Raw genomic sequence first — 17,956 nt, 5'->3', positions numbered from 1 at the left:
TTCTGGACAAGAACTGAAAGGGGTACTGAAAGCAGATGAGTTGATATGCATCATACCTCTTAACAGTAGTGCAAACAACAGTGTAAAAACACAGAGAGACAGAGACAGGTAAAAATGGCTTGTCTGCAGTGAGGGTAGGTGGAAGGGAAACTTGGAATATTAGTGGTGGAAGTATGGTGTACATTCTATAACTGAAACTCAACCATGAACAATTTTGTAACCACAGTGCTCAAATAAAATAATTACATATAAGAAAATCCACAAAGAAAGGAAAGGACAGTAAAATATGCTATTAATTTCATCTCAAAGAGCAAGAAATATTTGTAATTGGCTATAATACAGTTCTGACAATAGCCAAAAAGAAAATGATGATTATTATCTAAGAAGTACAGATAAAACAAGTAGTATCAGCATTTGATTAACACCTTATTCAGTACTGTCCAGAAACTAATGTTGTTGTAAATAAACTTTAAATTATTCAGTGGAGAAAATGATTAGGAAAAATGCCCAAGACTATGTAACTGACTTCTGCTACTACTAGCGTAGAGCCAACATTTTTATCCCTGGGAAAGAAGTCATTTTATCCTGATAGATGCCTACTTAATAGTGCAGAGAGCAGTGTGTATGTGTCTTACCAAGCAAAGAAAATGCCAGGCTGTTGATGGCCAAAAATTGTAAGCAGCTTAGAACATATTTTTTGATCTGGAACAAGATTAGAGAATAACATTGCAGACCAGACATATAGCACTATGATTTCAAACATGGGTGTAAATACTGAAAAAGATATTATCTGTTTTACCACATATTTATTAGCTATGACTCTCTGCAAGTATATGGTCTCTCTAATTCAGCATTTCTTTAGTCATATAGTAGCAAATATAAGTATTAAGTAATGTAATATACATAGTCCGTAACAACTATAAGTAGCCACTAATACTTTTGTTATGTAAAATATGATTGATAAAAAAGGACTTGAAGACCAGGAGTCATATCTAAAGGAAAAAGTATTGAAAACACCAGATATTTTTACATCTACCTATATGAAAAAAGAAAAGCATGTGAAAGTCAATTTATTATAAAATGATAGCAAAATATAGTATTACTTTTATTGTTTTTATGTAAGTTTTTATTAATTAATAGGAAATAAAGAATATTTATTTCTTAAAATTTAAAATTTGAGGGGGAATCACATACTTTTCATTGCTCAGGATTTATTTCTGGCTCTGTGCTCAGAGGTCACTCCTGGAAGGGTACAAGGGACCATACATAGTGTGAAGGATTGAAACTGAATCAACTGCATGTAAGGCAAGTAGCTTACTTGCTGCACTATCTCTCCATCCCAATAAAAATAAAAAGTTAAACCAACATTTTACATTTAACAGAACTTGAATCATGTAGATGAAATGCTAATTGGTTCAATAGTCTGGCAACTCAAGTTAAACTGGCAGTGTAAGGATTAGACTGAGATTCTTGAAAACATCAAAGTAACCTCAGTTTGGTCATATTTTAGGTTACCACAAACAAATTTAAATCCTCTTTAGTCAAAATAAAAACTTTAATTTAGGACAGTAGATTTTCAGATGTTGAGATGAACAGAATATCTGACTCCCAATCAAAGATTATCTGACATGCAAGCAGTCTTTTCATTAGGAACAACAGAAAATACAAACATCAGATAGGTTTCCATATGGTCCACTGAGCCTGCCAAAAATAATCCCTGAGATCAAAGCCACAAATAAACCCTGAATATTGTCGGATGTTACCTCGAAATTATATATATATAAATATATATATATATAGTTAACCTAGAAAATAGTATATTTTATGGCATTAGCTCCATGGAACCGCCCAAAATTTCCTTAAAAAGTCCCTAAGGACTGTACTCTGAGATTGTTGAACATTAGGAGTTCTGGAGAAGTTAAAATAACTAGCAAAGCTAACCAAAAATTAAAATAAGTGTTTTTGAAAAGAAAGATGAGGTACTGGCTGGAACAATAGTAAAGCAAGTAAAACACTTGCCTACCACATAGCTAATCCACATTAATCTCTGGCATACCAGTTTGTCCTCCAAGCCCACCAGGTGTGACAAAAAAAATGAGGTGCTAGAAGTAGTGAATAAAAGAAATTGAGATTCTCTATCAAATGATTTTGATCAAAATTATGAGAATTGATAAGTGGCCTTCAAGTTGGAAATGGGCTGTGATATGAGTAAAATAATATTTTTAGTAAAATGTTACTAATATTATAGATAATTGATATAGATTATATTGGAGAACTCTGTGACAGTATGAAATAAGAAGCTGGGGAGGGCTAGGAGAGAGAGTGTAGTATGTTGTCTGCTTGCCCTGTGTACACCTGGACCATGTTCAATCTCCAGAACCCCATCTCCTCTCCCCAGCTCTGAATGCAGAGCCAGGAGTAAACCTACTTGGTGTGATCCCCCAAAAAAGTTGGAGAGGGAAAAATAAAGAAATCTGTTTTCTTCTTGGGAGGGGGGGAGGAGATAATTGGGAAGTAGTTGGGTTATAGTTAGTTGTGCTCAGGGCTTAGTCCGGATTCTGTTCGCAGGAATCACTACTGGTGTACTAAAAGGATTATAGATGTGCTAAGTATCAAATCAGGGTTAGCAACATGACAGTCAAACATTTATGTACTTTTTATTCAGACTTGTTTTGTTCTTCAATATTGGAAAAAATGCAATACTGTATATAATTCTTATTACAAAATTTATAGCATATTTTACAACACTTTGAAACTTCTTTTCTTTTTTCTTTAAAGTATCTAGAGATCATTTTATATTACTTAGCTTTATTTCCATAAGAAGAAAATGTAACAGTTTAGTATAAATATATATCATTATTTATTAAACCAGTTATTCTTGGTTTATTAATTAATTTATTTTTTATTACTTATTGAGTTATTTCTTTTTTTGTTTTTTGTTTTTGTTTTTTTGTTTTGTTTTTGGGGCACACCCAGCGTTGCTCAGGGGTTACTCCTGGCTGTCTGCTCAGAAATAGCTCCTGGCAGGCATGGGGGACCATATGGGACACCGGGATTCGAATCAACCACCTTTGGTCCTGGATCGGCTGCTTGCAAGGCAAACGCCGCTGTGCTATCTCTCCGGGCCCTATTATTGGGTTATTTCTAAGGGTAGTTATAACCTGATTTTGCCAATACCACCTTGACAATTAATAAAACATTAATATTCATAAAATATTTTCTATGTAAATATAAATCTTTCTTTGTAAAAATGACGATTACAGTTACAGAAAGCACTTTTTTATTAGCCTGTTCTTTCCCTTCTAGGAATATGGCACTGTTACCATGAATACAGCTCTCTTCCGGAAAAGCCAGGCTCTCAATTAACTATATATAACATTGGGATTCAGACTGATATAAGCATGTACTTTCATCTGAAACAGATGTGGTTCGCACTTAGTGAGTAGATTTTAAGAACTGATTTATTAAAATTGTTAAGTATGAATCTTGTATAAAAACAGGGTTTTACCACCTGTTTAATATATTACTAATGCCAATAAATTAACACTGCCATCAGAATAGCTACAGAAATGCAAAAGTCAATGAGAGAAATTTTTCATATATACATTACTTTGCAATTATTTCAAGCCTTCAATTTAAGATCATCTGGGTGAGGATTCAATACTAGTATGACTCACATCCCAAGTTGAGTTGTATCATTTCTCTTTCTTTGCTTTATAGCTCCCTTTCTCTATTATTCTCACACTTAACTAAATCAGGCTACTTTTACTTTATATAAACACAGAGCTGGTTTTGATTTGGATGTTCATAGTCTTGTATCCAAGGAAGGTGCTTTAAAAAAATAATACTGATTAGGACAGTAACACAATGTTTAAATCAAGATGATTCCGAAATAGTTTTGAATTCTATGTTCTTGGAATTGTTTTATTATACTGTTCTTTCAACTTCACAAGGTTTTAATTGTTACTCAAAATTAAAAAAAATGATCTCTACATTTTGTTTATAAATTTTATTTTATATTCATTTATATATTTTGTAAGACTATGACAGAGGGGAATCAAATTTACCAAATATTTTTTGACAGAGATCCTCAGTCTATTTGTTTTATTTTTGGGCCATACTAGCAGTACTCAGGTCTTACTTGACATTGTATACAGAGTTCTCTCTTGGGGACCATATGCCATGGTAGGGATCAGACTAGGACACATGGTATTGTGTCCAACCTGTATCATTTCTTCAGGCCACAAACCCTCATTTCTATGAGACTGTTTTCTTCATAGTCCATATCAAATTTGATGACTTAGCATTGCTGCTCTGAAGTCCCCGTTAGATACATTGATCTGTTAAACTTCAGGTTTCTCTTTTCCTTGAATAGTGCTGAATCAAAATGTTCTTTAACTTTACAAACCTAGCCCTCATGCAAACCAATCGCCTTCATATAATAATTTTAAAAATAAGTAGCATAAGAGTTGTCTCATTTATACTAACCTAGCAGGGGAGATACTCAACTGAATAATTTGTGGTAGTGGGAGACTGTGTTTGTGCTCTCCCCTAAGAGAAAGAAATAAAAGAGTTGTTTCATTTATAGCCATATATTTTTAGCTGTTCTTGAAAGTTTTTTAAGAGAATATCGAAGACTGTTGTTTTATTTTGGAATTATTAATGTCAAGATTAATCATGGGGGCTGGAGCAGTGGTGCAAGTGGTAAGGCATCTGCCTTGCCCACGCTAGCCTAGCACAGACAGTGGTTCGATCCTCTGTCGTCCCATATGGTCCCCCAAGCCAGGAGCAGTTTCTGAGCACATAACCAGGAGTAACCCCCGAGCATCACCTGGAGTGGCCCAAAAAACAAACAAACAAACAAACAAAAAATATCAATCATGAAGCTCAGTACTAACTTTTGCTAAAAGGTTTGTATTTTTTGATTGATTTATATTACATATAATCTTTTTTTTTCCTATTTAAAGTGATTATACTCTGCATCATTGAATTTTTGGTCATCATCTTGCTGGTTTTCCTCAGGAAAAGAATCTGCATCGCCATTGCCCTGCTGAAGGAAGGAAGCAAGTAAGGCTTTGATGGATAAACTCATATACATGTACCAGTCAGTCAGAGGAGTCACTGCCTATAGTGTAGATAGTTCAAACATTTTCCTTAGTAACACTTGTCAAAGAAATCTTATTAATGTTCAAGACTTGCTCAAGTTGAGACAAGGCCAGACTAACAATTTGTCAATATCACTAATTTCTGATGATCTAAGAATAATATGAAGTTAAAACCAGTCTAGTCTATATATTAACACTTAATACCAAATGTATGTTATGAAAATAGCATATGTGAAAGAAGTATTGATGTGCTACATATAAGTTATTACATATTATATTTTCCCATACTAATTCATGTGTTAATATGATTAGTGAAACCATTTGCAGAACTTTAAATCACTATCACTTTATCAATTCAATTTGTGTGCTTTTCCACACACAATTTGTGTTTGAGTGAAAAAAAAGCTATTTGACAGAAAATTTTATCCTAGTTACATCAGACTATACAGTTTATGTATACAACTCTTTTTTTTTTTTTTTTTTTTTTTTGGTTTTTGGGCCACACCCAGCGATGCTCAGGGGTGACTCTTGGCTGTCTGCTCAGAAATAGCTCCTGGCAGGCACGAGGGACCATAAGGGACACCGGGATTCGAACCAACCACCTTTGGTCCTGGATCGGCTGCTTGCAAGGCAAACGCCGCTGTGCTATCTCTCCGGGCCCATATACAACTCTTAATTCAGAAATATTTTAGCCAAATCTAATTTTATTTAAAAATGCAATAAAACAGATATTTAGTTTTACATAAAATTTGTGCTGGAAAGTAGTAATGTCTAAAGTTTCCCAGATATTCCAAAGGGTCACTTAATGCTATAAACTTTCGAAGATTGCATGAAACAAATAAGGAAAGCATTATTATAAAACCACAGCACATGTTTTCTATTTAGAATAATTGAAATTAAATTAATAGTGGCCAAGTACAAAAAATTGTTTTAAATAGTCTTTAAGATTATTTTAAATAATGCTGAAGGATGGTGGTTCGAATCCCGGTGTCCCAAATGGTCTCCCGAGCTTGCCAGGAGCGATTTCTGAGTGTAGAACCAGGAGTAAACCCTGAGAATTTCCAGGTGTGACCCAAAAACAAAACAAAACAAAAAGATTATTTTAATAAAATCATAATAGTGCTACCTTGAAGCTGGTGGCTAAAATCTTTGACAAGCATTTTGTTAATTAAACTCTTTCCTTCCCACAATAACTGAAACCCTATCATTAGCCACTGAAAACTACTGGTTTCTGGATTTACTTATGAAATAATACTGTATTTTGCAATTCACTGTAACTTGCCCTACTATTAGAACTCTAAGTGTGTGTATATGTGTATAAAGGGATTTTGACAGGTTGGTATCTTGCTCAAAGGAAAATAAAAACTGGAAAGGATGTGAAACATAGTGAATATAGGAATGTTTAATGATTTGCTTAATAATAGAAACCAGTGAGAAGAGCAAAGATTAGGTAGAATAGGCAGCAAATGACAAGAGAATCTAATATTTGTCCATATACTAGGAATGGAAGCAGTTTCATTCATAGTTTTCAGGGCCAATATCTAGGAGTTTTGAGTTTAACCAATTTTCCTATTAGATTATTCTGAGAATCACAAATTGAAAATATATTATGATGATTATCCAATTTTTATAAGTCAGAGGCATTAGTTTGGGAAAATTTTGGCAATAATCAAATAGTATCACTGAAACAAAGCCTCTAAATAATAAGAAAATAATAGATTAATTTAATAAGTAATTATAAGTGTATTATTAATAAGTTATACTTATTAAAATATAAAGTTTAAAATCAGTAATGCCAGATTGATCAGCAAGACAACAACCAATGATTACTATTGTTCTTATAACTAATTCCAAGACATTTCTAATTCTTTCAGATAAAAGCTTAATTGAGAACTAAGGAGAATAATTATAATTTGGGGTCATTTTGAGTTTCAACTATGTTTTATTTCAGAGCCATTGGGAGTATCCCTTCTACACTACTTTATCCAGTTTACACTTTTATTGTCCTCTCAATCTGCATTTGCTACTGGGTCGTGATAGCAATGTATCCTTTAGGAACTGACCTTGGTCTGTGTAATCTATTGAGTTTCCCCTTAAGTAGTATAGCAGATATTTTTTCCCCACATATTTGGTAATCTTCTTAGAAATAACCTGAGAAAGATCCTATCCTGTGTGCTTTACTGTCTTTGTTTCCTATTTTTGGCTATGGGCTACATCTAATGGTTCTCTGGAGCTACTTTTAGTTTAGTGCTCACTGGCTACTAACAATGGTGCTCAGAGGATCCTGCAGTGCTGGGACATGAACCCAAGGCTTCACACATACAAGTGCTATACATTGAACTATATATCTGGTTGCCATTTTATTTTTGTAAGAATTCTTTAGCTATTGCTCAACTCCATTAAATTATTCTTGATTTGAAAAATAGAATTGCTAAAGTGTTAGTATTTTTGTTTTATTTTGGGTGTGTTTGGTTTGGGGACAATATTTTGATGACATCAGGAGTTACTCTTGGCTCTGGACTCTACTCAGCAGTAACTCTTGAGTGCTTGGAAGGTCATTATGTATTGGGAATTAAACCGGGGCCTCCTACATTCAGAGCGTATATTTAGCCCATTGAGTTCAAATCCAAGGTTTTTTAAATTAATTTTGAGCACAATTTTAAGTTCATTGTTATTTTTGTTTACCTGTAATATGTCAATACAAAATTTATCCTTAATAAAATTTACTTAGTTATTTGATTACATCAGGTTTACCTGTATATAAAGTCATATCCCCAAGAGGGTTATGTAAATATGAAAATACTACCTGTGACCCAGAGGTAAGTTCTTTTTTAAAAGATTACTTTTTACTTATTTCAATGCAGAGCTGGACTACATTGTCTATAGCAGTTTTAGGAATCATCCTGACATTCTTGGGTTTAGATAAATGGTGGGTCAGGTATGCTCAAGTGCAATGAAAATGAGTAGAATAGAAAGCATGATTTTCTAATCTCATTTGTCCTGTCATATATAAGTATATATGATACACAATAAAATTAATAAACAGTGGTTCTAGAATGATGAACATGAATGGTATGACCATTATATACTTTTCCAATGCTTATTTACAAAATGTATAAAGTGATCTGATATAAAATATGAATAGCAGAAACTAATGGTGGGGGAATTGGGACATAAAATTGGGGGCTACACAAAAGGAGAAGACAGAACTATTTTCTATGAATGCTATTTAAGATTCTATTATCTGTTATTATATGTTTTATGGTTTTTGCTTTCTTTTCTGAGTGCAGATTTTTAATACAACCGAAATTTCCAAAGCTTGTCCTGGGTCTCGTTGTAACTTTGCTTACTATGATGGAAAGACACTATACCATCAATACATCACTTTCTTCCATATATTCAATACATTTGTCTTTATCTGGCTCATAAACTTTGTAACTGCATTGGGTCAGTGTACTCTTGCTGGTGCCTTTGCTACTTATTACTGGGCCTTAAAAAAACCTGATGACATCCCATCATATCCAGTTTTTACTTCTTTTGGACGAGCTGTGCGGTAAGTTCCATATTGATTCCTAACTCTAGCTTCTCAGCTGTAGTTAATGTTCTTATACTTCAATGTTATGCGTATAATTTACCTGGCCTAGAAATAATGTCAAATGTATGGATCAAGATTCTTGAAAGTCCATTTTTAGTCTTGTTTCATAACCACAGTTTTATAATCCAGATCGGGTAAATATCTAAATTCATGGTACAAAGAGGAGATGATCAAGAGATGCCACTAAATGAAAGGTTAAGAATGAACTTGACTGTCCCTCTGCAATATCCCTATCTCATTTTGTAGATAAAGGGTAGAGAAAATCATATATGGCTTAAAGTGTTAATGGGGAGACCTTTACAATATGAATGAAAATGTAAGAACTATTCTTAGGACTACAGATTCCTTTACTTGTAAAATTCCTATTGTTATTTGGTTTGGGATCAAACCTCATATGAGTTACTCCTGGCTCTATACTCAGGGATCACTTCTGGAAATGCTTGGGGAACAATTTAATACCAATTACTGAAACTGTGAAACCTTCATGGAAGTCTTGTGCTCAGCCCCTTGAGCTATCTCTCAAGCCTTTGTTAAAATTATTAAACATTTATCTAGATAATAGTAAAAATTAACATATTCTTAATTTATTTTTGCTCAGATATCACACAGGGTCCCTGGCATTTGGATCTTTAATTCTTGCATCAGTTCAGTTTTTTAAAGTTACATTAGAATATTTGGACACTCAACTTAAAGGTAAAAATTCAGAATTTATATTTCCTCAAATGTCCTGACTTCCATAAAAAGAATAAATTGTGGGGGGGACTAGGTGAGACAATGACTAAACAATGACTAGGGCAGCTAAGATGGAGATGATCAAGTAGTAAGTATTTTAAAGAACAAAAATGATAGAATTTGCTGAGAGGAGTGGGTTGGATATGGGAGAGGGAATCAGGAGGAACACCAGTGAAAATAAAATGTGCGATGGTATCTACTAAGATTTAGAAACTGGGATAAAAATATTTCAAAGAAGAGTTTTAAGGTTGTGTTTTTGATTTACTAATATTGAGAATACTCAGGTAGCTCAAAGTCTAGGGTTAAGTGTAGGTTAGACTTAAAAATATAAGCATGGGTGTCTTTAGCACAAATTTCACACAAACGTATATAGGGAGAGTTTGCAGATATATAAACCCATTTTAATTTAAAATTTGTATTTTGGGGTTATATGAAGAGTGTTCGCAACTAAACTAAAATATCCAATTTTACAGGATAAGAAATATTTGTAATCATATATTTTCAACTTTGAGGTGTAATCGACAAATAATATTAATATATTTACTTGCAACATATGCCTATAATATGAAAATTTTTCAGACTATAGATATATGGGAATCTTTTCACATTATATATCTATCACTTAACATGCTGATTGATTTTTCTTTATTGGTAAGAATACTTAAGTTCTATCTGTGGTAAATTTGAGCTATGCAATCCAGTGTTATCAACCATAGTCACATATTATTGTGTTTTGAGTAATACCCAAGACCAAATAAGCAATTATCAGGGCTTATTCCTAGCTCTACACATCAGGGCAACTGCTGGATGATACTCAGAATACCATAGGTAGTGCCAGGGATTAAATTCTGGTCAGCTATATGAAATAAAGCACCCTTCCTTCTGTTCTTTTGCTCTAACACTTTATCATTAGATCTTAAGATCTTGCTCATTTTTGTAAAAGAAAGTCTATACATATTTAATAGCTTCTCCCGATAGCCCCCATATTTTTGCCTGTATCAACTATCTTTTATACTGTTTCTGTAGCTCTGTTTTTAATATTTTAAATAATACTTGCAAGAAATATCATATATTTTTTTCTTTTGTATCAAAATCATTTTATTCACGATACAAGGATCACTCTTGCTGTTCTAAGAGTAGTATTCACTCCATTTTAAAGACTGAATAGTATTCCATTGTATATCTGCAGCACATTTTCTTTGTCCATTTCCTATCAAGTGACATATTTGTCATTTTGATTCATTAGATATTATAAAAATGTTTCAAAGAAAAATGAAAGGGCAACTGTCTCTTTTAGATAATGGTTTTATTTTCCTTGGCAATATAAAAGAGGATCATTCACATCAGCAATACATGACAGTTCCCTTTTCTTGTCATCTCTAGCCTTTTTATAGCAGAAACCCTAAAATGAGAAAGTAATATCATATTGTGACTTTTAATATTTTACATCGTGCATTTTCTGATTAATAATGTTCAACACATTTTTCCTTTTTGGTTTTGTTGTTGTCTTGGGACTGTGCTCAGGCTTTGCTCTTAGCTCTGTCCTCAGGGAATACTCCTGACTGGGCTCAGGGAACCATATATTTTGCTTTTAACTGGTTTTAATTGGTGCTTTCAAATCTTTGTTAGTCATTGTTATTGGTTCCCAAAAGTAAAGGACATATCAAGATTTGTCAGGAGCCCACGGGGGGGGGGGGATAATAATACTCAGAATCTAGATTCAGTCTGCTTTATAATTCAGACCTTTAAGTAATAGCTGATAAAGTTTGTAGTTAAGCCCCTTTCAAAAAGAAACTAAAAGATGGATATCTTTTGTCTGGAATCTACTACACTGAGCCAGGTTTTACAGGCATAGAGAGGAAAGAGGGTGCTGCTAGATTATTCACAAACTGCTGCTTTGTTTTCTATAATCTATGGGATTTGTGAAAGTATATGGGCTATTAGAGACAGGTAGTGTAGAAACTCCCCCTCAGACAGAAACTGCAAAAGCTAGAGTGCCAGACCTATGTACCATTTCCTTCCAGAGTGACGTGTGTATTCTGATTTTTTGAGTAGAATAAGTTAAAAGAAGATGGCAACAGATGCATCCATTGCCTCCCCTTGGTTTCATGAAGATCTGCAGCTAATTAAATTGTATACAAGAAACATTTTGTAAAGAGTGCAATCAGTTGCTTTCAGGAAAAGACTGGAATGTGGGCATTTTGTCTGCTCTGATGTTACTAACCCAGAGGAGGTTGGGGAGGATGGGAAAGGATTGGGACTGGAAGGTAGTCATAAGGAGTGCTAATATAGTGCTTGTTAAGAACCACAATTTACTGTCTAAATTGTAGTGTTTGTATATTGTAATGGGAATAGAATATAGAGTATAGTCACTGTGAAAGAGAATATGTTGAGTCCTCAAAATGTTTTTAAAAAATGTTACCAAAAAATAGTGTTACCATGTTACCATATGATACAGCAATATCACCTTTAAATATGTTTTGAAAATAATTGAAAACAATAGCTAAAATATTTGCATACCAGTATTATCACAGTACTATTCAAATAGTCAAAAGTGAGAAGCAGGGGCCTGCGAGATAGCATGGAGGTAAGGCATTTGCCTTCCATGCAGAAGGATGGTGGTTCAAATCCTGGCATCCCATATAGTCCCCGGTGCCTGCCAGGGGCGATTTCTGAGCATAGAGTCAGGAGTAACCCCTGAGCACTGCCAGGTCTGACCCAAAAATCAAAAAAAAAAAAAAAAAAAAAAAAAAGAGAGAAGCAGCTCAAATTTTCATTAATAGAATAAAGGGAAATAAATAGTATGTTAAACATAATAAAATATTGTTTAGGTCTAAAAAAGATGAAACCATAAAAGCTTTTTGCTATATAAAATAAGCAAGACTTATTTTATAAGCAAGGGCATATATGATTCGAGGAAAATTCATAAAGAGAATTTATAATTGAGGTTGCCAGTGGTTAGAAAAAGAGAATCATGGTTTGCATTAATAGGTAAAAATATTCTGCCAGAAATGATGAAAAAGTCTGGAAATAAGAAATAATGACTTTGGGCCCGGAGAGATAGCACAGTGGCGTTTGCCTTGCAAGCAGCCGATCTTGGTTCGAATCCCAGTGTCCCATATGGTCCCCCGTGCCTGCCAGGAGCTCTTTCTGAGCAGACAGCCAGGAGTAAGCCCCGAGCAACACCGGGTGTGGCCCAAAAACCAAAAAAAAAATAAAAATAAAAAAGAAATAATGACTTCACAACATTGTGGTTGTGTACAATGTTAATAAACTCATATGCTGGTTAAATGCTGCTTCATGTATATTTTTACTGAAATTAAATATTTTAAAGCCCATTTAAATTTTTATCTTTGTTTTTTTTTTTTAGTTAACACCCAGTATTGCTTAGGAATTACTCCAGACTTTGTGCTCAGAGATCACTCCTGGAAGCTCAGGGAAACATTTGGGTGCTGGGGATAAAATCTGGTCTACTGCATGCACGGCAGATGTCTTACCCACTGTATTATCTCTCCAGCCCTAAAATTATATTTGATTTGCAAACTATTAATGATCAAAACATCTTCTCATAGATTCCGAGAACAAACTTAGTAAATTACTACTGTGCTGTCTGAGATGCTGTTTCTGGTGCTTAGAAAAAGTAGTAAGGTTTTTGAACAGAAATGCCTATATTATGGTAAGTAGATTATTTTGTATTTGTTAAACTTTTTTACAAACATAAATCTAATGTCTATATTTCTAACTCTAGAGCTCTTGTAATCATACAGTTCAATTTATCACCACAGTAATATAAAGATTGTACATTCAGCATATGATTCGGGGCTATGCTCTAGCTCAGTGGTCCTCAAACTTTTTAAACAGGGGGCCAGTTCACTGTCCCTCAGACCATTGGAGGGTCTGACTATAGTAAAAACAAAACTTATGAACGAATTCTTATGCACACTGCATATATCTTATTTTGCAATGAAGAAACAAAACAGATACAAATACAATATGTGGCCCACGGGCCATAGTTTGAGGACCACTGCTCTAGCTGATAGGATTTTAAGTATTACCTTCAATATCTTGTTAAAGTAAAATAGCATTTATCATAAATTATCATAAAAATTTAAAAATGTGCAACATTAAATAATTTTGTGTGTCTTGGTCTAGTTGAGTAGGAAGAAAGCTTTCTTAGTTTGTTTCACTGTAATAAGAAAATATCATGTTGGTGCTGGGATTTACATATGTAACTTTTTAAATGGAATTATATGTTGAATTGTGAACATTGACAATGCCAAACAAGTATGTTACTTGTTTCTTAAAAAAAAAAACTTAAGTACTAAGTAGATTTTAAAATAAGATACCCAAAATATATTAATTCTAAACTTTAAAAACTACAACCTTATGACACATGTGTATAACCACTTTGACACTGAATCAAGAATTTTGATTCAGGGGCCGGAGAGATAGCATGTAGATGGGGCGTTTGCCGTGTATGCAGAAGGATGGTGGTTCAAATCCGGCATTCCAGGTGATCCCCTGAGCCTGCCAGGAGCGATTTCTGAACGTAGAGCCAGGAGTAACCCCTGAGCGCTGCTGGGTGTGACCCAAATACCAAACCCTTCCCCTGCAAAAAAGAATTTTGATTCAAATTACTCACCAGTTTACCTCCAGTGAAAATATAATATGGAGACTTTTGATTAGATAGCCAAGTGTATAAGTGACATTGAGTTTTCTACAAGGATTTTCTTGTTGTTGTTGTTTGATTTTATTTTGTTTTGTTTTGCTTTGTATTTGTATTACTCCTGGCTCTGCGCTCAGGAATTAATCCTGGTCATGCTTGGGGAGCCCTCTGGAAATGTTGGGGATTGAACCTGGGTGAATCCAAGCACCCTACCCACTGTATTCTCACTCTCAGCTCCTAAGAATATTTTTTACTATGAATACTAACAACAACAACAAACTGATTCAGTAATAAATGACAGACTTCAAAGGAAGTTGTCAATTTATTTTATTTATTTATTTTTTATAAAGAGGACAAAATTTTTATATGGTCATTAACTTTATTTTTAAATAATTACTTTATTTAAACACCATGGTTAAAAGTTGTTTATAATTGATTTTTTTATAATATAATATATATCCCCTTCACCAGTGCCTATTTCCTATCGCCAGTGTCTTGTTTCCTTCCAACTCTTCCCCTGCCTGCCTCTTGGGCAAACATTTTACTTCTCTTTCATGCTTGATCACTCACTTTTTCTCTTTCTTCCTCTTCCTTTTTTTTATTTTTATTTTTATTTTTATTTATTTTTTTTTACCTTGCTGGCCCCCTCTTATAACCTTTTTTTTATTTAACCAACTTTATTACATACATGATTGTATTTGGGTTTCAGTCATGTAAAGAATTTTTATTTTTAGACACTATGGTTTGCACTACTGTTAATGAACGGATACTGTGCATATCACTTTATATCTTTTCAGCACCCAGTCCTTTATCCAGAGTGATGTTTCAACTATCATTGTCATTGTCATAGTGTTTTTTCTTTACTCTAACTGCATTGTTTTATTATTTGTTCTTTTTAATAATGGAGATTTTTAAAATATCTTCATTTAAACATTTTGATTATAAATATGATTGTGATTAGGTTTCAGCCATGTAAAGAACACCCCCCCTTCACCAGTGCAACATTCCCACCACCAATGTCCCAAATCTCCATCCATCCCACCCCACCCCCACCTGTACTCTAAACAGACTTTTCAGTTCCCTTATTCATTCACATGGTTATGGTAGTTCTCGATGTAGTTATTTCTATAATTGCACTCACCACTCTTTGTGGTGAGCTTCATGAAGTGAACTGGAAGTTCTAGCCCTCCTCTGATTGTCTCTGAAGACTGTTGCAAAAATGACTTTTATTTTTCTTAAAACCCATAGAGGATTAAGACTATTCTGCGTCTCTCTCTCTCTCCTCTGACTTATCACTCAGCATAATAGATTCCATGTACATCCATGTATAGGAAAATGTCATGACTTCATCTCTCCTGACGGCTGCATAATATTCCATTGTGTATATGTACTACAGTTTCTTTAGCCATTCATCTGTTGAAGGGCATCTTGGTTGTTTCCAGATCCTGGCTATTGGCTGTTGTGAATAGTGCTTCAATAAATATAGGTGTGAGGAAGGGATTTTTGTATTGTATTCTTGTGTTCCTATACCCTAGGAGTGGAATAGCTGGGTCGAATGGGAGTTCAATTAATAATGGAGATTTTATTTAAATAATCAAGATTTTTTAATAATGGAGTTTTTTTAATAATATGTTCTACTATTTGTGCCAAGCATTCTACCAATGATTGATCCTTCTGACCCTTATCTTTATTTTCTCTGGATATTTTTTCCATGCCATCTTTTTTTTTCCTTATATCCCACAAATGAGTGAGATCACTCTATGTCTATTCCTCTCCCTCTGACTCATTTCACTCAGCACAATACTCTCCATATTCATTCAATGTAAGCAAATTTCACTTTCATTTTTCTGAACAGTTGCATAGTTTTTCATTGTGTAGATGTACACTATTTCTTTAGTCACTCTTTTCTCAGGCAGTTGAGTTGTTTCCAGAATCTGGGTATTGTAAATGTTGTTATTGTAGATGGTACAATTAACATAATAATGAACAGGACTTTTCTGCGTGGTGCTTTGGGGTTCTTAAGGCATATATCCCTATGAGTGATACTGCTGGATCATATGGAGTTCAATTCCTAGTTTTGGGGGGGAATGATTTTACCATAAGGGCTGTACCAGTCGACATTCCCAGCAGTGAATGAGAGTCTCTTTATCAGCACAACCATGCCAGCACAGGTTATTCTTGTTCTTTGTGATATGTGCCAGTCTCTGGAATGAGATGATATCTAATGTTTTGATTTACATTTCCTTGGTGATTGATGCTGTGGAGCATTTTTCATGTGCCTTTTGGCAATATCTATTTTTTCTTTGTGGAAATGTCTTCATTTATACACCCATTTTGGATGGGATAAGGTGTTTTTTCTTGTTAAGCTCTACCAGTTCTCTGTATATCTTTGTTATTATTTTCAGATGGGCATTGTATGCATAATTTCTCTCATTCTCTGAATCATCTTTGTATCCTAGTCACTATTTCCTTTGAAGTGCAGAAACCTCTCAGTTTAATGTAGTTCCATTTGTTTATCTTTGCTTCCATTTGTTTGGTCAGTGTTGTTTCTTTTTTGAAGATGTCTTTAGCTTCAATTTTATGGACTATTCTGCCTATATAACCCTCTTTACACCTTGTGATTGAAGATCTGTTATCAAGGTCTTGAATCCACTTTTATTTGATCTTTGTGCACAGAGTTAAACAAGGTTTGAGTTCATTTTTTGGCATGTAGTTGAAGAAGCTTTCCTTGCTCCACTTTATATTTTTGCCCCTTTATCAAAAACTAATTGATCATACACCTGCAGGTCAGACTCAGAATATTCAAGTCTGTTCTATTGACCTAAGGTTTAAAATTGGGGAAATATTGCCTCCCATCAACTTTTTCCCAAGGACTGTTTTAGTTGGTTATGGATGTTTGTTCCAATTGAATTTCAGGAGTTTTTAGATCAATTTCTTTGAAATAAGTCATGGGTATAGAGAAAAGTCTACCTCCCTTTGAAGTTGTCTAACCAATTTTCTTAGAATTCAAATATATAACATATAACATATATTTAATTGTCAATTATATATTTTTTGTTTCAATTACATTCAGTTTTGGGGGTCATACCTAGCATTTCTCAGGGACTGCCCCTGTCTGTGTACTCAGGTTTCACTTCAGGCAAAAATTGGGGAACCACATGGGGTACCCTGAATTAAATGCAGGTTGTTTATATGCAAGGTAAGAACCCTATTGCTATGTTATGTCTCTGGCTTCTATGACCATGACTGTTTTTCAGAGTTGAAGACACAAATTTCTGAGTTCACACAAAACCGAATCCTAAGAGTAACTTTATAGATGGATTATTATTTTATTGTCTTTTGGTCTTATACGGGTATATTACTGACTCCAGAATTATTCCATTATTTCTCTAGATTGCACTATATGGCAAAAACTTCTGCAAGTCAGCGAGAGGGGCTTTCAACCTGCTAACAAGAAATGTTTTTAAGTAAGTAATCAGCTTGAACATAGCAGTAGGTAACTGGGTGAACCTTTTACATCATATTCATATGACATTATTCAAAATTTTATTGCTCTTATTAAGCATGCATATTGTATTTTGATTTCAAATATTAGTTGTTTTATATCATTGATTTTTCCTATTAAGTAAGTGATTTATAGTTCTGTAAATGATAGTTTCATTCATTCTTAAACTACACCAACTACCAGAGTGCCTATTTCCTTCATTATACTAGCCAAAGACCTCTCTCATCCACTTTTTCCGCCCCAGGCTCAGTTCTGTAGACTCAGTCTCTAGTTTTGCTCTTTAGCTATTTGTTGCACCCTTCCTGTGTATCTTCATATCCCACATATGAAAGAGATAATACTGTATCTATCCC

General features: G+C 34.0%; 1 protein-coding gene across 1 annotated transcript in view; it reads left to right on the top strand.

The window, feature by feature from the left end:
• SLC44A5 (solute carrier family 44 member 5) overlaps nucleotides 1-17,956 on the top strand; it is a 407,523-nt gene that overhangs the window by 378,690 nt on the left and 10,877 nt on the right. Inside the window, 8 exon segments of the mRNA XM_049772158.1 lie at nucleotides 3,307-3,438; nucleotides 4,968-5,067; nucleotides 7,057-7,149; nucleotides 7,837-7,924; nucleotides 8,396-8,658; nucleotides 9,299-9,393; nucleotides 13,005-13,108; nucleotides 17,492-17,565. Of these exon segments, the coding sequence (XP_049628115.1) occupies nucleotides 3,307-3,438; nucleotides 4,968-5,067; nucleotides 7,057-7,149; nucleotides 7,837-7,924; nucleotides 8,396-8,658; nucleotides 9,299-9,393; nucleotides 13,005-13,108; nucleotides 17,492-17,565 (949 nt within the window).

The sequence above is a fragment of the Suncus etruscus genome, chromosome 4, assembly GCF_024139225.1.
Source record: "Suncus etruscus isolate mSunEtr1 chromosome 4, mSunEtr1.pri.cur, whole genome shotgun sequence".
In the NCBI taxonomy this organism is placed as follows: Eukaryota; Metazoa; Chordata; class Mammalia; order Eulipotyphla; family Soricidae; genus Suncus; species Suncus etruscus.
This window is presented reverse-complemented; position numbering and strand designations above follow the sequence as displayed.